This window comes from Hyperolius riggenbachi, chromosome 11, assembly GCF_040937935.1.
Source record: "Hyperolius riggenbachi isolate aHypRig1 chromosome 11, aHypRig1.pri, whole genome shotgun sequence".
NCBI lineage: Eukaryota > Metazoa > Chordata > Amphibia > Anura > Hyperoliidae > Hyperolius > Hyperolius riggenbachi.
The window spans coordinates 93633197-93656587 of NC_090656.1; the positions used below are offsets into that span (position 1 = coordinate 93633197).

The following is a 23391-nucleotide window of genomic DNA, read 5'->3' on the forward strand; positions in this document are numbered from 1 at the left end:
CTTTGCACCTATGGTTTGGGAAGAAAAAAAAAGGCCCAGGGCCCAATTTCACACTGGGGGCGGGGATTTTATGACCATACGTGGAATACGGACCTTGGGGTGAGAAAATCACACTTTATCGTGTGTGAGTTTATATATCTTTGCAACTTTTTAGGTTTAAAACAAACTGTAATTTATAATTTAGGCGCTCTTTAACCTCCTGAGCGTTACGCCGCTCAGGAGGTGTTATTAATTTGTGGCCAATTTTTTATTAATTGTCCCTAATTGCTGTAAATCTTCTAGCTAGCACTAGGCTAGCTAGAAGAAGTGTCGGGCACCCTTTGATCGCCGCCGCTCCCCCGTTTATACTTTACCCAGACTGGATCCAGCAGCCTCCCGGGACAGCTCCGGTCTTCACTATTATTATTATTATTTTTTATTTATATAGCGCCAACATATTCCGCAGCGCTTTACAAAGCACAATAAGACGACAAGGGGAACATAGATATACGAACAAATTGTAAAACAGAGTTCCAAGCAGCACAAATATTGTGACAAAAACAGTAAACATTAGGAGGAGGACCCTGCCCTTGCGAGCTTACAATCTAGTGGGTAGTGGGGGACACATTAGGTAAGGGGATGACGTCATGACGTCATGCGCAAACCCGATCCTCCCCATAGAGAGACCGGAGCTGTGCCGGGAGGCTGCACGATCGCTGGATCCAGGGGGGGTAACGTATAAACGGGGGGATTGCGGGGCATCAGTGGCGATCAAAGGGTGCCCGACACTTCCACTAGCTAGCCTAGTGCTAGCTAGAGGTTTTACAGCAATTAGGGACAAAAAATGTATTAAGGGGGACTTAAGGTGCCCATATATCAGTCGATGTAAGGGCAGATCAAGCAAGAGACGGTTCTTTCTCTGATTGAATCTGATACGGAGAGAGATCTGTTACCTGCCCATACACTGTTGGCCGATTCCTGATCTATCTTAGCATGAAATTTCTCGGGGATTGGCCTTGTGATGCCGCAACTACTGCCTCGCTGCCCCCCTAGTGTAAAATGTGCCTCCCCAGTTCACCATGCGTGAATATTTTACCTGTTGGGGTCCGCTGCTGGCTCTGTGCTCCATCCTCCATTCTCATACATATGCCCCACATGATTGCCAGCATAACGTGGGAGTGGTCACGTATAAGTCGGCAACCACATGGGGCGCGTGTATGTGGACGGAGCACAGAGACCGAAGGGTAAAGTATTCACGCATGGGGCACACTTCACACTGGGGGGGACAGCGCCGGGGGTCTGTCACATTCATCACTTGTCCCAATATCGCACGCTGTTATCGCCGCACACCCAACTGCGCATGTCGGACGTACATATTGCAGCAGGTCCGATCGATACATGCGACCGCTTTCGACCCGAAATTGGTCCCATCATTGATTAGGCATGCTCTTGGCGGCACTGATTTTCAGCCGATTCGATTATAATAATCCAATTGGATGGTCGATCGTCCGCCAAGTTGCCTGATGTATGGCCACCTTTAGGTCTCATTTCCACAGGGGGTTGGTATGTGATGTTCTGGACCTTGGGCACATACAAATCCAAGATATGCTTATGTGGTGGGGAGCGGTGCTATGGTCATCTATGAAAGAATGCACCAGAGAATGTTTGATTATGCAGAGTCACTGCTCTTTCATTTCCTTGATTAAATCCTGTACCTTTTTTGGTGGGAATTTGGGAGGCTGCACTCACAGAGTGGGCATAGTAATGAAAAGTGCAGTTTATTCACCAGGAAGGTATTGTTGGCTCCCTTCACCACTCTTAGATATGAGGCATACAGGAATATAGCGGTAAAAGGACACCTGAAGTGAGAGGTATATGTAGACTGCCATATTTATTTCCTTTTAAACAATACCAGTTGCCTGCTATCCTGCTGATCTTTCATGCATTAGTAGCGTATGAATAACACACCTGGAACAAGCATGTGGCAAATCCAGTCAAACTTCAGTCACACATCTGATCTGCACGTTTGTCCAGGGTCTATGGCTAAAAGCATTAGAGGCAGAAGATCAGCAGGACAGCCATGCAATTGGCATTGTTTAAGTCCACATCCAAGTTGAAGTCCATATTATCTCACTTCGGGTATCCTTTAAGGAGATACAGACAGTAAATACCTGTAGATCATGTGAACAAATAAGGGTGATATATTTTTACAGCACACTTTGAGAAATAAATAGGAGATAATAGCTGCGCTTCTGTTTGTGCTTGTGTTTCTTCCAGTATAAAACAATCAACGGGTAAACTCCCCCCCCCCCCCCGTAAGGTGGGGACTCACCGGATGGTGCGGCCTTCAGGGCCCGATGTCGCGTTTGGGGTATTGGCCACCCCACAGCCTCTCTGGCACCTCCCGTCCGGTCCTTCAGGGCCTCAAGTTCATCACCAGCTGTACATAATAAAAATGGAGATTCCTCATCGCGTAAAAGTCTACTTATGGCTTTATTCGTGTTTTTAAAAGGTATGCATATACATGCAGAAATAATCAGCAAAAACGTAAAAAGTTCCAGTAATAGGTGTTCCCAACATGGGATAGTGACAACTCAGTGGCCTTCATTCACTAACTGGCACTAAGCCGGTTAGTGTGCCTTATCACTTAGTGGGCACAAAGTACAGCGCTAACATTTATCTGAGGTTAGTGTGTCTTATCTGAGGTTAGTGTGCCTTATCTGAACTTAGTGCCCCTTAAAGAGACTCTGTAACAAATTGTTTATCTTTATTTCTTCTATGCTATAAGTTCCTATGCCTTTTCTAATGTGGTCTGGCTTACTGCAGCTTTTCCTAATTGCACAGTAGCTGTGTTATCTCTGTTATATGATCTAATCTTCTCTCTATAGTCGGCACAGTCAGGCTGAGGCAGTCAGACTGGAATGTGCAGGGCTGCTTGTGATTAGCTAGAAGCTGTACACACCCCCTGCAGGCTCTGTGTGACTAACACACTCTGCTTAGCTGAGCCTATTAGAAGCTGGTTAGTTTGTTTGTAAACACTGCCTAAAACTGGCAATTACAAGCCAGGTTTGCAGCAGAGAATGGCAGAAACAGCACAGAGGGGACCAGGAGCACATAATGAATAGAATGGTATGCTTTTTATTGTAAGAATTTCAGAGTACAGATTCTCTTTAAGTAGCTTTGTGCACACTAAAAGATGCACAAAGCTACATCGCGCACTGCACCGCGCACAGCGTAATGCACCGATCTTTTCCCACGGTGCGACAGTAACGTCGCACCCGCTGTACTGTACATGATGTGACCTTAAAGGAATACTTAAGGGAAACAAAAAAAATGACATTTACTCACCCGGGGCATCCCTCAGCCCCCTGAAGCTGGATGGTGCCCTCGCAGCCCCGCTCCGATCGTCCTGTCCCCGCCGGCGGCTACTTCCGGGTTCGGCGACAGCCGCCAACAGGCTGGGAACGCGGCTGATTTTCCGCGTTCCCACTTGCTATATGCTGCTATAGCGTATAGCGGAGCGGGGCTGCGAGGGCACCATCCAGCTTCATCGGGCTGAGGGATGCCCCAGGTGAGTAAATGTCATTTTTTTTTGTTTCCCTTAAGTATTCCTTTAAGGTTGCATAGGATGCGACCTAAACGGCGCATCATATACAGTATAGCGGGTGCGACGTTATTGTCGCACCATGCGCAAAGATCGGCGCATTATGCTGTGCGCTCTGTGCGCAGTGCAGTGCGCAATGTAGCTTTGTGCATCTTTAGTGTGCACAAAGCTACCGAAGGGGCACCAAGTTCAGATAAGGCACACTAACCGGCTTAGCGCCGGTTAGTGAATCAAGGCCCATGTGAGCAATTGGGGATCACTTAAAGCAAAGTAATGCACTTAGCTGGGGTTGGTAGAGCACCCAGGAACCATCAGTCTACTGACTGATAGTGGGAGTGACATCTGTGGACACCAGGCAGGCTGTTAGGTGGTCCCTGGGTGCTCTACCCACCCCAGCTAAGTGCATTACTTTGCTTTAAGTGATCCCTAATCACTCCCAGGTGCCAGAGAGGCTGTGGGGTGGTCAATACCCCAAACGCGACATCGGGCCCTGAAGGCTGCACCATCAGGTGAGTCCCCACCTGACAGGGGGTGTTGTTTTACCTGTTGATTGTTTTATACTGGAAGAAACACAAGCACAAACAAAAGCACTAAACAAAAAAAAAGTAAATATCCACAACTCGGCAATATAAATTAAAAAATCAAGTGTGCTAGGACTCAAAACATAAGTATACTATTAAGGAGGAAAGAAAGCCCTCATGGCAAGCACCACTTGAAAAAGTACAAAATATATTATTCAACAATTTCAACATCTGATAATAAAGACATAATGAGATTCAACATGATGAAATAAAATCAATTAAAACAAACGGCAAGAGCTAATCCATGCTGCCAAAAACCAATCATATAAACACATGTATTATATGGTATATTACTTTAGCATCCAATAGCAATAGATCAATGATAGTCTAATGATAATAATAAAGTCATACCAGCATGGTGGGCATCTATCAAAGAGCCCACCAATACTTGAACCCGGGTTCAGTAAGAATAATTGTGTCCTCTCTCCTTCAAAGCGGGGTGACGCCTGCGGAGCTAGTGGGATAGTCCTGAGGGGAGCCGACTCCTCCCTGCTGCTTGCATCTGATCAGATCAGTTCTTACCTGGGAATAAGTATTATATCTTTATTATCAGATGTTGAAATTGTTGAATAAAATATTTTGTACTTTTTCAAGTGGTGCTTGCCATGAGGGCTTTCTTTCCTCCTTAATAGTATACAAACAAAAGTGCAGCTATTATCTCCTATTTATGTCTATGAGCGGTACACACACACTGAATAGCAGCGCTCCACATCTGTTACATGATATAGGACTCTGTAGTGTGTATGTGGTGCTTGTACATGGACTTTTGCATGAAATCTTAACTGACTCACAGTACAATTTCCTTGAGGATTGAGGAGTCCTCCTATATGAGTGCAGTTTTCCAAGTGTGATTTTATGCTATATTGTTTATATTGAATACAGCAGCACACTATTGGTTATTTGGTGCTTGTACATGGACTTTTGCATGAAATTTTAAATTGATTTGCAGCATAAATTCCTTGAGGATTGAGTAGTCCCCTATATGAGCGCAGTGTACCAAGTGTGATTCCATTCTACACTTTGAGAAATGTACATAGAGCGGATGTAGCCAAGTATATACGGCTGTATCAATAAATATTGCAAAAAAATTATCCCTGACAGTTCATCTGCAAGTCTAAGGAGATGATTGGTTGTCACCAGAGCCGGATTAAGGCTAAATGGGGCCCTAAGCAAAGTAAACGATTTGGGCCCCCCCATCATGTCGTAAACTAATCAGAAGATGCAGCTGCAAAGCAACATGCCGCACACACCGGGGCAGCCGAGCTACTGGTTGCTATGGGCAACAGCCCGCTTTCCTCTGTGGGTGCACAATGCAGGGAGAAGCAGCGGCAAAATGCATAGTGAGAGAAGAATGGCTGGGACATTTGCACTCAGGGGCTGGGGCACCCCTGTGAAGAGGGCTCCAGATATCACAGCAGCAGCACTTTCCCCCTGCATCTCCAGCCTGGCAATAGCAGAAAGCTCTGGACGCCGCCAAACCGGAAGCCGTTCCCCAGACAGAATTACATAACCACCCCCACCACCGAACAACCGATTTCCTCCCAAATTAGACAGCCAACATGCAGCCTTCATCCCAGTGAATACGATAGTCCAGCAGAGAAGGCAGCCGCAACGGGGGAGAATGACAGCACCAGATGACTCACATTCACCTATTGCGATCCAAGCAATAGAGGTCCCGTCATCCAGAGCCCATCTGTCTCCTCTAGAGTGCTGCCGCTCTGTTACTACTACTATTACTACTTCCTACTTTCTGTCTGATCTGAGAATCAGGAAGTTCAGAGCGAGCGGCTGCACTGTAGAAGAGACAGATGGGTTTCAGATGACGGGATCTCTATCGCTTGGATCATGGATAGGTGAGTGAGCGTTTGCCATCTGCTGCTATCATTCTTGCTGCAGCTGTTGTTCTCTGTGGGAAGGGAGGGAGGAGTGGGCAGCGGCAGAGCGCACAGTAGCAGGAGGGGGACCTAGGAGGAGAGCTTGGCTCTGAAGACAATCAGCATTGCACGGAATCATTTGACAAGACAAGACAAATAACATTTATATCGCGCTTTTCTCCTGGCGGACTCAAAGCGCCGGAGCTGCAGCCGCTAGGACGCGCCCTATAGGCAGTAGCAGTGTTAGAGTGATTTGCCTAAGGTCTCCTACTTAGTAGGTGCTGGCTTACTGAACAGGCAGAGCCGAGATTCGAACCCTGGTCTCCTGTGTCAGAGGCAGAGCCCTTAACTGAGCAGTGCCTGTGGGTATGCCTTTAAGCATACCCACAACTAATTAATTACATCCTCACACCTACCAGCATGATGTTTGTAATTATATCCCCCTGGGTTCCTTATATTTCATTGCATTGTGCAGAATCGAGCTGCCGACTTTGGAGAAAAGTCCTCCTGTTTAATACAATGTAACTATGGAAAGATGCATATCATTTTGACGCTCTCTTTCTCCTCTTGATAGATAAACTGCCACCCTACGCCTTTTAGTTTTCGCTATTTTTGCGATCAAAATTGCGATTTCAATCGCGAAAATAGCGAAAACTAAAAGGCATAGGGCGACGGTTTATATATCTTTGGAAAGAGGAGAAAGAGAGCTTTAAAATGATATGCATCTTTCCATAGTTACTGCACTGCTCAGAGTCCCTTTAACCATTATACCATCCAGCCACCGCTGACAGGATGGCGAGGGCTGGTTTATGTGCTGATGGGGCCCCTTTGACTCTGAATGGGGCCCCAAGCGACTGCTTTTGTTGCCTGGTCGGTAATCCGACCCTGGTTGTCACAAGACGTAAGAGCAGTCAGGGGTTAGTGTTTGCTCTACTGGAGGAAAGAATGGTGGGGGTGGTTCAGTAAATGACCTGCATTATAATTTTAATGTTGCTATTTTAGGTTCTATGTACTAATGTATTTGACTGGAGATTGCCATTATTTTGTTCATCTGCAGATAAAAGGAGTGATATACAGTACTTTTGTACATCAGTGCTCGGCCGCTTGATCACTTACTGTAATTACCTTTAAGTGCCAATCTAAGCTCTATTCACTTGAAGAGCTGTTTGCCTTAAAACAAGAGGCACTGACTTCAGTTACAGCCATGGATTGCCACTTTGTAAAGTGTCTATCCACTGCAAAAGTGGCTAATAGTTGTTTCAGAAAGACACCCTTGTTCTAGTCTCTGACCCATTGAAGCAAACTACATTCTTCACTTTAAAGTGGCAAACGCTAGTAGACTGTGATAAAATGTGGTGGTCATGCTATTTACATTTTTATGATTTATATTATGATTTATTTTTATAAATGCATTTACATAAAAGTGTCACTTTTTGCACAATTAATGTCACTCTTATGGTGATAAGCAGAAGGAATAATGTTATTTATCCTATTTTAGACACATATAGGCCCATATGTTCTATTTGAAATATTTTTCAGCACTTTGCAATTGAAAAAATACCAAAAAGTAGGTGAAAAGGTACTATCAAAATTATTTTGAGTATATTTTAAAAATATCACATAGGAGAAAACTCAGATGAAAAAATTGAATTTTTTATGGGGCTGTGTATCTTCTGATTATTTCACCACATAATTACCCCTTTTTATTTAAGAATTTGCCATTTATTTTACAAGGTTTTCAAACCGTTTGTTGTGGTAGCATCGCACTCCTCACCTATGAGTTGCAGGAAGGGTGGGGCTTTATGCTAATGCTGCTGAACAAACAGTTACAGGCATTCTGCAGTCATGTGACAAGCAGTGCAGGGAGATAAGAGATTAAACTGACAGATGCAAGTTAAATTACATTAAAAGGATACTTTGCAGAGGCGTCCGAGCCATTAGGCGACAGGAAGAGGCAAGGGCGCTTCTGCACTGAGTAGTGAGAGAAGAAATGCCTCTCAGCTGACTCAGGTGTCAGTTTACACAGCAGCAGCAGCGGGGCTGACTGGACTTCAGCTCAATGATTCAAAGAACCACAGTAATGAATGAGTCAGTGAGAGAAGGCACTCATCCTAGTCAGGGATCCGAGGAGTACAGCATCATCAGCTCCTGAGTCCGACTCCTGAGAATTCAGTCCCTCTCTCTCTGCTACTGCTAACTGCGTGGATGTAGAGACTGTGTAGCAGCCAGGCATTGACTTCCCCCCAGGCCGCCTTTCATTCAATGATTTAGGGTTGGTCCTGTGTCTGCTGTATTCAGGTTTGTTGATGTAAGGCAATGTAAAATACTAGGCTAGCTGATAAAAGTGCAATTAGAGGGCAGGCTAGCTGGTAAATATACACAGCATGATGTAGAACTCGTCTGGAGGGTCAGTGGGAAAAAAATCTGTCTGGTCTCTCCCCATTGTTATAATGACTGCATGTGCAGATAAGGTCTTAAACATGTTGAAAAGTTTTGACAGTCCCTAGACTCCAGGAGGGCTGCTTGCTGACTTGTGTAAGAGATTGGCAGGGACAGCAGTCCTATTACCAGCAACTAGTCTCTGTGTAATGTGGGACTGCAATACAGATAAACTGCTCCATCTCAGGCTATTCTCAGTCTCACTCCACTCCTCCTATCTCTGTATGTGTATAGTGTATGTCTACTGTGTGCTGTGTATAGTGTGCTCTGTGTGTGTGTGTGTGTGTGTGTGTGTGTGTGTGTGTGTGTGTGTGTGTGTGTACTGTGTGTGTGTGTGTGTGTGTATGTTGTGTGCAGTGTGTGTACTGTGTGTGTGTGTGTGTGTGTGTGTGTGTGTGTGTGTGTGTGTGTGTGTAGTGTGTGTACTGTGCTGTGCGTGTCTAAAGTGTGTGTGTGTGTGTACTGTGTATAGTGTGTATGTTGTGTGCAGTGTGTGTACTGTGTGTGTGTGTGTGTGTGTGTGTGTACTGTGTGTGTGTGTGTGTGTGTGTGTATGTTGTGTGTGTATATAGTGTGTGTACTGTGCTGTGCATGTCTAGAGTGTGTGTGTGTGTGTGTGTGTGTACTGTGTATAGTGTGTATGTTGTGTGCAGTGTGTGTGTGTGTGTGTACACTGTGTGTGTGTGTGTGTGTGTGTGTGTGTGTGTGTGTGTGTATAGTGTGTGTGTGTGTGTACTGTGTGTGGTGTGTGTGAGTGCATGCCGCAATAAGTACATTTTCTGGTGAAACGCTGCTGCATTATGATTTTCGGGGGTCTTGGGGGTGGGGTTCACCACAGGAGTGGTGTTCACCATGAGGGGTGCGGGGTATGGGACTGGGGGCAATCACGGGGGGGGGGGGGGGGGGGTGCCACAGGATTTCTCGCCTGGAGTGACAAAATGGCTAGAGACGCCCCTGATACTTTGCATAGCAGATAAAAGCAAATAGTTGGTGCTTTCTGGATGACCCTTGTACAAGGAAAACCTTCAGGATGATTAAATGTCAAACAGGCATTGGAAGGAAGGAACATATGCTGGCATCAATTTAAAGAGGAACTGTAACGACAAAACGGCCCCTGGGGGGTACTCACCTCGGGTGGGGGAAGCCTCCGGATCCTAATGAGGCTTCCCACGCCGTCCTGCATCCCTCGGGGGTCTCGCTGTAGCCCTCCGTGCAGCTGTGACGTAATATTTACCTTCCTGGCTCCTGCGCAGGCGCTCTGACGGCTGTCGGCGCCGAAGTAGGCGGAAATACCCGATCGCCGTCGGGACCGCTCTACTGCGCAGGCGCAAGTTTCCGGCGCCTGCGCAGTAGAGCGGACCCGACGGAGATCGGGTATTTCCGTCTATTTCCGTGCCGAAAGTCGCCACAGCGCCCCCGCTGGAGCCAGCAAAGGTAAATATTGAACTGACAGTCGGCACAGTCGCCGGCTGTTCGGAGGGCTGCGGCGAGACCCCCGTGGGACAGAGGACGGCGTGGGAAGCCTCATTAGGATCCGGAGGCTTCCCCCACCCGAGGTGAGTACCCCCCAGGGGATCTTTTTGATGTTACAGTGTCTCTTTAATGTAGGGAATGCCTCACCTATTTCAGAAAGACAATGCCAAAATGCAAGGTAAAACTGGGAACAATAATCCACTTTCAGAACGACTGCAATTGGTCTCTTCAGTCCCCATATGTTCACAAATGGTTGTGAAGAAGAGTTAGTGCAACACAGATGTATACATTTAAACGTTTTTTTACTTTTTTTTAACCACTTCACATCCAGACTTTGTTTCCCACTTATGGACCAGAGCAGTTTTGACAGTTTAGCTATGTCTTTATTTAATCAGAAATAACTTTATCCCTACTTATGACACAGAAATGAAATATATATATTTTTTTCAAGACAAACTAGGCTTTCATTGTATGCCATTTTTTCCCTCAAACAATTTTGTTTTCTATGAATTTTAATGGGAAAACAAGGGAAAAAAATAGAAAAAAACACATTGTTTCTCAGTTTTACCAATTCCAGTTTAAAAATAAAAAGTGCTACTGTAGATAAAAAAACCCCCACAAATTTTGTTTGGCTATTCTTACCGCTTATCACAAAACTTAGATTATGTTCCTGTCACAATTTATGGTGAAGAGATTTGATTCTGAAATAATGCTACAGAGTGTATTTTTCACTATGAACTGAGAAAATAAAAGTATTTTTAATGGTAAAAATCATTCTCATTAGCTCAGGAAACATATATTCCCATTCACCAATTAGTGCTGCATCATATAGTGCCAGAAATGTGCACAGGAGCAAGCCCAATCCTGCACAGCACTGATTCTGCTACAAGACATATATCTACTGACGCGTGGCTTAGATGAAGTCACAGAGGACGTAGATATACTGTAGTGGTGGATAAAGGGGTTAAATATGTTGTTAGACTCAACTTAAAAATAAGCATATATTTAAAAAAAAAACACTAATATTTATATTTTCAACATTATCTATGTTGTCTTTGTGGTGACTTTAAAGAGAACCCGAGGTGGGTTTGAAGAATGTTATCTGCATACAGAGGCTGGAGCTGCCTATACAGCCCAGCCTTTGTTGCTATCCCAAACCCCCCTAAGGTCCCCCTGCACTCTGCAATCCCTCATAAATCACAGCCATGCTGCTGACAAACAGCTTGTCAGAGCTGGCTGTGTTTATCTCTATAGTGTCAGTCTGCTGCTCTCCCCGCCTCTTGCAGAACTCCAGTCCCCACCTACATCCCTTCCCTCCCTGCTGATTGGAGGGAAGGGAGGGGGGCAGGGACCGGAGCTATGCAGGAGGCGGGGGAGCAGCTGAGACTGACACTACAGATGTAAACACAGCAGTATGGAATGCGGCTTGCGTCCTCCTTAGGAGCTTAGCTTTGGTGATAAGCACACATTAAATGTAAGAGAGATTTTTATCTTTAGTAATGTCTTTTTGGCTTCTGTCTAAACTGTTTAACACAGGAGAATAGAGGTTTAAATTAGCTTCTGCAGCCTGACAGTTACTCTTTAAAAACCATATGTATCAATTGCTAATTTCTTCCAGAGTAAAATGTACTATTATTTATTTATTTTTTATGTCACTGCTGCTTACACTAAGTAGTTAAAATCGGACACCTTTTGGACTAGACCATCACCTGCATGGGGGATTCTCAGGGTTTTCTTTATTTTCAAAGACACTTACTGAACTGAAGATTCTCAGTCCAACTGCCAAAATAGTGTGCAAGCAAGTAGGGAGGCTGGCCTGTATCTTTACATACTGTAGATCCTTTCCATAGAAAAGAATAAATGAAATACTGATAATCCTTCATGAGGAGATGGACCTGTGAGAATTGTGAGATTTTTACTGCCCAGGGCCGAGCCTGGGCGGGTGCTGCGGGTGCAAGGCACCCAGGCGCCTGCCTCTGAGAGGCGCCGCCCGGCCGCTGCTCTCCCCCTGTGGCCGCCGGCGCTCGCTCCCTCGCTCCCTCCCTCCCTCTCTCTAGCCGCCGTGTCAGACCTCGATCAGGCGGGCGGGCGCTAGGACCTAGCACGCCGCACTGATATGCGGAAGTGACATCACTTCCGCATATAGAGCGGGTGCGTCCGGACTCCGGCGCCTTCTCACTGGTCGGGTCGCCCGCTGATTGAGGTCTGAAGCTGCTTCAAGGTGAGGGGGGAGCGGCGGCGGCGGCGGCGGCGGGAGGAGGGGAGGGTTGGGTGCGCTCCTCTCACTCACTACCTAAACGAGGACCCTATACACCCTGGCTACATATACTGGTCACATATACCCCCTGGCTACATATACTGATCACATATAATATACCCCCTGGCTACATATACTGATCACATATACCCCCTGGCTACATATACTGGTCACATATACCCCCTGGCTACATATACTGATCACATATACCCCCTGGCTACATATACTGATCACATATACCCCCTGGCTATATATATCCTGGGCACATATCACCCCCTGGCTACATATCCTGGGCACATATCACCCCCTGGCTACATATCCTGGGCACATATCACCCCCTGGCTACATATCCTGGGCACATATCACCCCCTGGCTACATATCCTGGGCACATATACCCCCTGGCTACATATCCCGGGCACATATACCCTCTGGCTACATATCCTGGGCACATATCCACCCCTGGCTACATATCCCGGGCACATATACCCCCTGGCTACATATCCCGGGCACATATAACCCCTGGCTACATATCCTGGGCAAAAATACCCCCTGGCTACATATCCCGGGCAAAAATACCCCCTGGCTACATATCCCGGGCACAAATACCCCCTGGCTACATATCCTGGGCACAAATACCCCCTGGCTACATATCCTGGGCACATAGACCCCCTGGCTACATATCCTGGGCACATAGACCCCCTGGCTACATATCCTGGGCACATAGACCCCCTGGCTACATATCCTGGGCACATAGACCCCCTGGCTACATATCCTGGGCACATAGACCCCCTGGCTACATATCCTGGGCACGTAGACCCCCTGGCTACATATCCTGGGCACGTAGACCCCCTGGCTACATATTCTGGGCACGTAGACCCCCTGGCTACATATCCTGGGCACGTAGGTCCCCTGGCTACATATCCTGGGCACGTAGGTCCCCTGGCTACATATCCTGGGCACGTAGGTCCCCTGGCTACATATCCTGGGCACGTAGGTCCCCTGGCTCCATATCCTGGGCACATAGACCCTCTGGCTACATATCCTGGGCACATAGGTCCCCTGGCTACATATCCTGGGCACATAGGTCCCCTGGCTACATATCCTGGGCACATAGGTCCCCTGGCTACATATCCTGGGCACATAGGTCCCCTGGCTACATATCCTGGGCACATAGGTCCCCTGGCTACATATCCTGGGCACATAGGTCCCCTGGCTACATATCCTGGGCACATAGGTCCCCTGGCTACATATCCTGGGCACATAGGTCCCCTGGCTACATATCCTGGGCACATAGGTCCCCTGGCTACATATCCTGGGCACATAGGTCCCCTGGCTACATATCCTGGGCACATAGGTCCCCTGGCTACATATCCTGGGCACATAGGTCCCCTGGCTACATATCCTGGGGACATAGGTCCCCTGGCTACATATCCTGGGGACATAGGTCCCCTGGCTACATATCCTGGGCACATAGGTCCCCTGGCTACATATCCTGGGCACATAGGTCCCCTGGCTACATATCCTGGGCACATAGGTCCCCTGGCTACATATCCTGGGCACATAGGTCCCCTGGCTACATATCCTGGGCACATAGGTCCCCTGGCTACATATCCTGGGCACATAGGTCCCCTGGCTACATATCCTGGGCACATAGGTCCCCTGGCTACATATCCTGGGCACATAGGTCCCCTGGCTACATATCCTGGGCACATAGGTCCCCTGGCTACATATCCTGGGCACATAGGTCCCCTGGCTACATATCCTGGGCACATAGGTCCCCTGGCTACATATCCTGGGCACATAGGTCCCCTGGCTACATATCCTGGGCACATAGGTCCCCTGGCTACATATCCTGGGCACATAGGTCCCCTGGCTACATATCCTGGGCACATAGGTCCCCTGGCTACATATCCTGGGGCACATAGGTCCCCTGGCTACATATCCTGGGCACATAGGTCCCCTGGCTACATATCCTGGGCACATAGGTCCCCTGGCTACATATCCTGGGCACATAGGTCCCCTGGCTACATATCCTGGGCACATAGGTCCCCTGGCTACATATCCTGGGCACATAGGTCCCCTGGCTACATATCCTGGGCACATAGGTCCCCTGGCTACATATCCTGGGCACATAGGTCCCCTGGCTACATATCCTGGGCACATAGGTCCCCTGGCTACATATCCTGGGCACATAGGTCCCCTGGCTACATATCCTGGGCACATAGGTCCCCTGGCTACATATCCTGGGCACATAGGTCCCCTGGCTACATATCCTGGGCACATAGGTCCCCTTGCTACATATCCTGGGCACATAGGTCCCCTGGCTACATATCCTGGGCACATAGGTCCCCTGGCTACATATCCTGGGCACATAGGTCCCCTGGCTACATATCCTGGGCACATAGGTCCCCTGGCTACATATCCTGGGCACATAGGTCCCCTGGCTACATATCCTGGGCACATAGGTCCCCTGGCTACATATCCTGGGCACATAGGTCCCCTGGCTACATATCCTGGGCACATAGGTCCCCTGGCTACATATCCTGGGCACATAGGTCCCCTGGCTACATATCCTGGGCACATAGGTCCCCTGGCTACATATCCTGGGCACATAGGTCCCCTGGCTACATATCCTGGGCACATAGGTCCCCTGGCTACATATCCTGGGCACATAGGTCCCCTGGCTACATATCCTGGGCACATAGGTCCCCTGGCTACATATCCTGGGCACATAGGTCCCCTGGCTACATATCCTGGGGCACATAGGTCCCCTGGCTACATATCCTGGGCACATAGGTCCCCTGGCTACATATCCTGGGCACATAGGTCCCCTGGCTACATATCCTGGGCACATAGGTCCCCTGGCTACATATCCTGGGCACATAGGTCCCCTGGCTACATATCCTGGGCACATAGGTCCCCTGGCTACATATCCTGGGCACATAGGTCCCCTGGCTACATATCCTGGGCACATAGGTCCCCTGGCTACATATCCTGGGCACATAGGTCCCCTGGCTACATATCCTGGGCACATAGGTCCCCTGGCTACATATCCTGGGCACATAGGTCCTCTGGCTACATATCCTGGGCACATAGGTCCTCTGGCTACATATCCTGGGCACATAGGTCCTCTGGCTACATATCCTGGGCACATAGGTCATCTGGCTACATATCCTGGGCACATAGGTCCTCTGGCTACATATCCTGGGCACATAGGTCCTCTGGCTACATATCCTGGGCACATAGGTCCTCTGGCTACATATCCTGGGCACATAGGTCCCCTGGCTACATATCCTGGGCACATAGGTCCCCTGGCTACATATCCTGGGCACATATACCCCCTGGCTACATATCCTGGGCACATATACCCCCTGGCTATATATTCTGGGGACACTGGCTGTTTGTCATTATGTGCATTTGCTGGTGAAAAGCTGTCTTATGTGCATTTGCTGGTGAAAAGCTGTCTTATTATGTGCATTTGCTGGTGAAAAGCTGTCTTATTATGTGCATTTGCTGGTGAAAAGCAGTCTCTTGTTATGTGCATTTGCTGGTGAAAAGCAGTCTCTTGTTATGTGCATTTACATGGGGAAAAGCAGTCTCTTGTTATGTGCACTTGCTGGTGAAAAGCAGTCTCTTGTTATGTGCATTTGCTGGTGAAAAGCAGTCTCTTGTTATGTGCATTTACATGGGGAAAAGCAGTCTCTTATGTGCATTCAGTGGGGAAATTTTGTCAGTAAAAATAATCTTTTGTCAGTAAATTTTTAGGTATTTGTCAGTAAAAAATAACGTGAAAGGTTGGCAACACTGGCAGGCTGCGCGGCGCAACGGGAAAGATACAGGCAGCCCACCTCACGCTTGGGCTTGGCGGGGGGGAGGAGCCGACGACAGCGAGCAAGAGTAGGGTGGCCGCAGGCAGCCATAAATACGCATGTGTGACTATATCGCACTCGCAGAGCCTCTCAGCCTGAGTCAGTCCAGAGACTAGCAGACTTGCAGGCAGCCAAAGCCAGCCAGGAGCAAGCCCATGGAAGAGGGGTAGGAATGGGGTATCACACGCATGCGTAAAGAGGTGGAAGGTGTGGGTGTGATTAGGCAGGACATGGGTGTGGTTATGTGGTTGGGCGCGGTTAATTTAACCACTCCCATAGGCGCCAGAGAAAATCTTGCACCCAGGTGCCAGGCACCCCAGGCTCACCCCTGTTACTGCCACACATGTATTTAACATTTTACAATTTTCCACAATAGTGGGTCTTTAATGAGAAATTGATGGCACCTCTCTGAGCAGATGCCGCAGCCGTCGTGGTGCCCATATGCCGAAGGGGCCCGGTCTAAAATCAGCAACTGCATAAAGAAATGATAAGCTGTAGTGGCCATGCAGCACAGCAGTCTGGTCTAGACATGTAAGCCAATGCCTTATTACAGTTTACAAACTTCAATATTTTCCACTTTCAGGATGATCTATGCTAGTGTTCCACTGACTAAACCATTCTGTAGATTGTAAATTATGGGGCTATTATTGTTCATTATTCATGTCTAAGTAGGGGTATAGCATCCCTGAATGATATTTATATGTACTGAATTGTTAATGTACACTGAAGATTGGAATTTACTTGTGTTTATACCAATAATGGTGGTGTGAAAGAAAGAAACTGCAAGCAAGATTCACAAAAACAGCAATAAACTAGCTTTGTCTCTGATTATGTGTTCTTTAGTTTTTGATTTATCGGGAGCTGAAGCAGAAGCCAATCTTCTGCCTGATTACAGAAAATTAGGAGAACTCAAGACAAATAGCTGTGAATGCATACACAAAGTATTTTAGCTTTTTCATCTGGCCAAGGATTTGTAGGTTTGCTGAGCCAGGCTTGTGATACACACAGCCCAACCTAAGGCCTGGTGTCCAAAAAATCCACTTCACACACGGCTAGGGCTACTATATCGCTCATGATTTTCCACCTGATCTCATTCCTATATAGTTGCCTATACAGGTAGTCCCCGACTTACGAACGACCCGCCAATACGAACGGCATGGATTCTCTGTTTCCGTGGTAACAAGTAATTTGGACTTGTAGTTTTTGAGAAAATTGATTTTAAAAAATGGCTTTTAAACTTGTATAAACAGGTACAAAGGGCAGAGGTGACACAGAGGGGGACACTGCTGGCACAGGGGGTCACCGAGGAGGTACAGTGGGCAGAGGTGACACAGAGGGGGACACTGGAGGCACAGGAGGGCACAGAGGAGGTACAAAGGGCAGAGGTGACACAGATGGGGACACTGGAGGCTACAGGAGGGCACAGAGGCGGTACAGAGGGCAGAGTTGACACAGAGGGGGACACTGGAGGCACAGGAGGGCACAAAGGTACAGAGGGCAGAGGGGGACACGAGGCACAGGAGGGTACAGGGGACTGAGATGGCACAGTGTTCTGACTTAAGAACAGATTCAGGTTAAGAACGAACCTACAGTTCCTATCTCGTTCATTATCCAGGGACTACCTCTATAGCCACCACATGACATCAGATTTATTTATTTTTTGGGGGGAGAGGCTATTAGTTTTTAATTTTCTTGTTTTTTAGCTTTTTGGTAGCGGACCTCATTCATCACCAGAGACTTAGCTAACTGTAATGAAATATATTATTATTACATGTGTATTTTAACTTTAATTAAAAATGTCAAAAGAACAGCTTAGCCTACTCCCTCCTGTTGTTGTTCAGTCTCTATTCAGTCATGTTTTGCTCTTTTTGACCCCTTGGACCACATCAGGCCCCTCTATCCTCTACTGCCTCTTAAAGCTTTTCCAAGCTTATGTTTGTTGCTTCCATGATACTATATACCTATCTCATTCTCTTCTGTACTCTCCTTCTTTTGTCCTCAATCTTTCCCAGCGTCAGGGTCTTCTCCAATGAGTCCCACCTTCTTACTGTGCATAAAAAGTATTTCAGCTTCATCTTCAGCATTGCTCCCTTCAGTGATCAGTGTGGGTTAATTTCTTTAAGGATTGACTAATTAAATCTTTTTGCAGTCCAAGGGACTCTCAAAAGTTCTCTCCAGCACCACAATTTGAAGGTGTGGATTCTTCAGCGCTCACCCTTCCTTTTGGCCCAACTCTTACAACCATACATTACTACTAGAAATACCATGGCTTTGACGATACAAACCTTTGTTGACATCTTTGCTTTTTATTATACTATGCTTTTTTTTATAAGCTATGCCTCTAAAGCAATACAGTAATAACCTGTGATGCCCACGATCTTTTTAAATAGCAACATGTGTAATAGTCTTCAGAAATAAATATCAGCCTGTTTACAATAGGCCAGTGTGATTTTTTTGCACTGCCGTGATGGGCTGCTATTGCGGCTGCTGTCCCCAACTGGCTAGTCCTAGTTACAGTACCTCACAAAAGTAAGTAGACATCTCACATTTTTGTAAATATTTTATATTTTCTTGGGAACAGCACAAAAGATATGACACTTTGATACCGAGCCAGGACAAGGTCCTCCAGCACTCCAGGCTGAGACACCAAAGTGCGCCCCTCCCACCCCAGCCGCCACACAACGTTTGATATTAGAGGCGCCCCAGGCCACCCAACACCTTACTCTCTAGTTATCTGGCTTCTCTTATTTCTCTCTGCTTCAAACACAGTAGGGGAATGATAGCTGAGTGAGTTGTGTGCCACTCCTATGCTGCGCCCTGAGCCTCTGTTGCCTCTGCCTCGGTCCGGTCCTGCTTTGATACAACGTAAAGCAGTCACAGGACAGCTTGTATAACTGTGTAAATTTGCTGTCCCATAAAAATTACTCAGCACACAGCCATCAATGTTGGTGAATTAAACATTTTCCCTCCCCGTGGTTATGTTAATCCTAGTGTTACAAGATCTCAGGTGTGACTGAGGAAACGGTGTGGTAAATTTAGTGTTATCGTTCCCACACACTCTCATACTGGTCACTGGAATTTCAACTTGGCGCCTCATAGCAGAGAACTCTCCGAGGATCTTAAAAAAAGAATTGTTGCTCTACATAAAGATGGTCTAGACCAGTGGTTCTTAACCTGTGTTTAATCGAACTCCAGGGGTTTGGTGAGTTAGTCTCGGGTTCAGCCAAGGTGTGTGTGTTTCCATTCCATTCAGTACATATTCATTGAGTTGTTTTTGTGGTTGAGGTGCATGGGACATTTCAGCATGAGAGGGGCAGGGCTGGCCACTACGTATGAGGCTATAATGAAAGTCATTGGGTTACGGATCATTACTTTTTTGGGCAAAATGTCCGTTCTCAAGAGCTCCAGGCAAGAAAGTGGAGTTTCGGATTGCCACTTTAAGATGATTACAGCTGGCATTCAAAGCAATGATCGCAATGCATTGAAACATCAGATTGATTCGCTATTATCAATATGGCATCATGGCGGTGATCTGATATAAAACTGGAGAACAAAGCTTGCCACCTAATTATGAGTAAGTTCCAACCATCACAAGCAGGAGGTCTGTTCCTCTTTGGATCAGAGTTAATTGAAACTTCCAGTGAGGAACCAGTACTGTAATTACTGTGTAAACCATCTGTAATTTGAATCTGTTAGCTTGCTCCATAATATTATACTACTGTCTTGTTTATTTTCTTACACTGATAGAGCCGCTTTAAATTAAAGCCAATTACCTCTTATTTTCATTTTACACCTTTGTGCTCCTTTTTTTCTCCGTCTTGGTTGTCATTTAGTCCTCAAAAACACGTAATGTGGAGTAATTGACTTTATAAATGGCAGGACTACCCAGTTCACAGTCAGACGGTGTGCACATGAATAAACTGTTTGACCTTTTGTGTGGCTGGTAATTGCAGTGATGGCAGTAGGACTTTTCTCTTATGTCTCAATATCTGTAATTAGAGCTGTATGTGTTTAGAGGGAAGATGAATGCAAAATAGACGTCTCTCCGATGCTTATAAATATCACCCACATGTTTAATGCGATGCTTAACAAGAACGTACTGTAAGAAATCTGGTTATGATCTGTCGCAGGGGGATTCAGATCAGTCCCTGGGTGTTTGTTGGAAGCTGTGGAGTACAACTCTCTGTAAGATCCTAAAGGGATTAATCCACCCAAAAAGTGATCCTTTAGTCTAGGGTGGATGCGAACTTGTTAAAGCACCTTCTAGCCTTTCAGGTGTGGGGAAGTGATCTTCCCACCAATTAATTTGTAGGAGTCTAGCAGGTGGGCGGAGCTGTGAACTGAGCAGCGTTTTTATCTCCCAGGGCATCTCAATAGCACAATAAAAATGCATGCTAAGAATTATTATTATTATTGATTTAAAAAGTGCCAACATATTCCATGGCGCTGTCAATGTGGCTCATTACTAAAAAAAACATTCTACCTCTTCTTTTTTCATTTAAATGTTTGTTAAAGGCTTTTATTACCCTACTTCTGTGGTCTGCCATCTGCAGAAAGAGCAGGCAGATAAGGACTGCTGTAATTAAAAGTGACAATCAGCAAACAGAAGCTTTCATCAGCAGGGGTGTGAGGAGATAGGACATTGTGCTTTAAACAGTTTAGAGAAGTCACACTTGATTTCCTTCACACCTTCCCCTGGATAAATAAGGGCAGATGGAAGGGGAGGGGGGGCGGGATAGCAGCTCCTGCAGCTATTAGAAACCATGACAAACTGCAGACAAAAAGCTGCTTGGATGCCTTTAATGCCCAGCTGAACCCAAATTTAAAGAAAATTCTAGCAGCAATCAGGGTAAGGCCCTATTTCCACTAAGCCCAAATCCAGGCTGAATATGCAGCATTTCCCTGCATGCTAGAGGGGCAAGGAAACACTACCTATCGACCTAGTTTTTTGCAGCATGCAGCCGCATCCCTATAGCCACGCATTGCACATCTTAGCGATGCGAGCTGTGGCTAAACTAGCCAGGCAGAAGAGGTCTTAAAGTGGATCCGAGATGAAAAACTAACTATAACAAGAAACTTGTCTATATATCTTATCTAAAGTTTAGATAGTTTACACATCAAATCTAGCTGCAAATAGCTTCAACAGTTTATGGTGTTCTAATCCTGTGATACAATGAGAGCGGACATGTTCTGTTTGTCATCATTACACAGGTAATCTGCAACTGCATCTCCACCCCTCAACCTGTGAACAATTCACTCCCCCCTCCACCTCTGAAATCTCTGGCTAGTAACCTCCTCCTCCTCCTACCCAGACTGAGCTCCCATAAGCCCTTGCTACATGGGTCTGAGTGCCTTGGCGTTTTGGAGAAGCTGTGGGTGAGGCTTGTTTTAGTTTATAGGGAATTAGAGTATTAAAACAAAAAAACAAAATATTTGGCTTGAGGAATGCCCTATAAACTATATGGAAGGAACACAATTATGTAATGAATAAAGTTTATCTCGGATCCACTTTAAGCCTGTATGGATAGGTGTACAGCTCCTAGCAACCAGAGCTGTACAATAGGTTTTTCATTTCAAAAAGTTCAGTTCCTGAGGGAATATTTAAAATTTATATTAATCAACAAGTTTGCTAAAATGTCTTCAATACATGCTTAGCTTGGAAATACTGAGCTTTGTGACAGTTATCTTTGTATTCGTAGGTGTCTCCTTACTTTAATGATTTGGTACTGCAACAATGTGGCATGAAAAGAACTGACAGTGAAATAATATTTATTTTAGTTGTGCTATACATACTGTCACATCTGAGTTATGATGGCTCTGGGGCAACTTGCACATAATCATTGCCTTAACTGGATCTAACTTGCCACAAGACCTGTATAATTCATTTGTCAGTAATTAAAGGGATGCGTTGGCAATGGCAACATTGGCGGGAGAAGTTTTTTCTTTACTATTTGTCCTACTTTGGAGGTAAAGTACCTCCCATCACCATTTTAACCTTTTAAATATTTTATGCATCAATGGACCTTTTCCTATTCTCTGTAGTCTTGAATCTGTAATGTAAATTTATTTTCTGGCTATCTCCTGACTCATTCAAACAGTGGATTTGGTCAGCTGATTAGACAGTGCTTAAAAGCGGACCTGAACTCAGACCTTCCTCTCTGCTCTGAAAGATAAGCAACAGCATTATAACCTTTAAAGAAAAACATTTATTTGTTACAGCTGATACAAATCATGCAATACATCTGCAGTGCGTCTACTTCCTGCTTTAATGGAAGACAACATAGCGTTAACATCCTGTGTTTACAAATTAGCTGCTCTGCCGAGGCAGCTGGCTGACACAACTGAGAGCCAAAATTACAGCTGTGATTAGTCTCAGATAAGGGGGAAAGAGACAGGCTAAACTCTCGTAATGCATACAGGGTGCATTTCTCTATGTATTACTTCCATCCTGTGCAAGAGTTCAGGTCCACTTTATTCTCTGTACTATTGTTCTTGAGGCTGTAATGTAAATTTGTTTTCTGGCTATCTATTGACTCATTCAAATAGTGGATTCGGTCAGCTGGATAGACAGTGCTTAAAACTTGTGTAGCTGATCAAGTATGAAGGACAAAAAAAGTAATAAATTACAACTGTTACTATTGAATGCCCAATCCAGTGACACTTCTTTGGGTTTGTGAGAAGGTTACAGGTGCACTTTGTAATAAAAGTTGTGTAGATAAAATGGCTAATAACTGGACTTCTTTTTGTCTGCAGGCTCCTGCAGTGTTAATGAACTCACCTCTGGGGCTCGTTGGTGGTGGACGAATGATGCGCCTTCCCCTCCGCTGTTTATACACGCTGTGATTTGCTCATGTCTATAAGAAGGAAGGATGGCTCATGGTATTCCCTCGCAAGGCAAAGTAACAGTGACGGTGGACGAGTACAGCTCCAACCCCACCCAGGCGTTTACACACTACAACATTAACCAAAGCAGATTCCAGCCCCCTCATGTCCACATGTAAGTAAACCTGTTTGTTACTATGTGTGAAAGGATGGATTTGCATGCCTTTGTACGTTCAGATCACCTGTGTACGTTGGAGATCACTGTAAGTTCATTACAGTGATCTCCACGTTACAAAAACAACCGGCAGCCTATAGGAATTCTCCTTTCATAGTTCAATACACCCCAAGTCATGGACACATGGTACACATACCCCCTAGGGAACTTGTGGGACTCGGGGGGCTTGAACCTTCGCAGTCTATCCATTATAGTAAAGTTTACAGATTCAAAATTCATAAATAAAATCTAAATAAAAATGAACATAGTTTTCCTAA

The 23391-nt window shown here is 46.1% G+C and overlaps 1 protein-coding gene across 2 annotated transcripts in view; it reads left to right on the forward strand.

Annotated features, from left to right (window-relative positions):
* MPPED2 (metallophosphoesterase domain containing 2) overlaps window positions 1-23391 on the forward strand; it is a 308331-nt gene that overhangs the window by 54923 nt on the left and 230017 nt on the right. For both annotated transcript variants that reach the window (XM_068261705.1, XM_068261706.1), the window contains exon 2: window positions 22831-23074. In XM_068261705.1, coding sequence (XP_068117806.1) covers window positions 22947-23074 — 128 coding nt within the window. In that variant the 5' untranslated portion in view covers window positions 22831-22946. The remainder of the gene's footprint in view (window positions 1-22830; window positions 23075-23391) is intronic.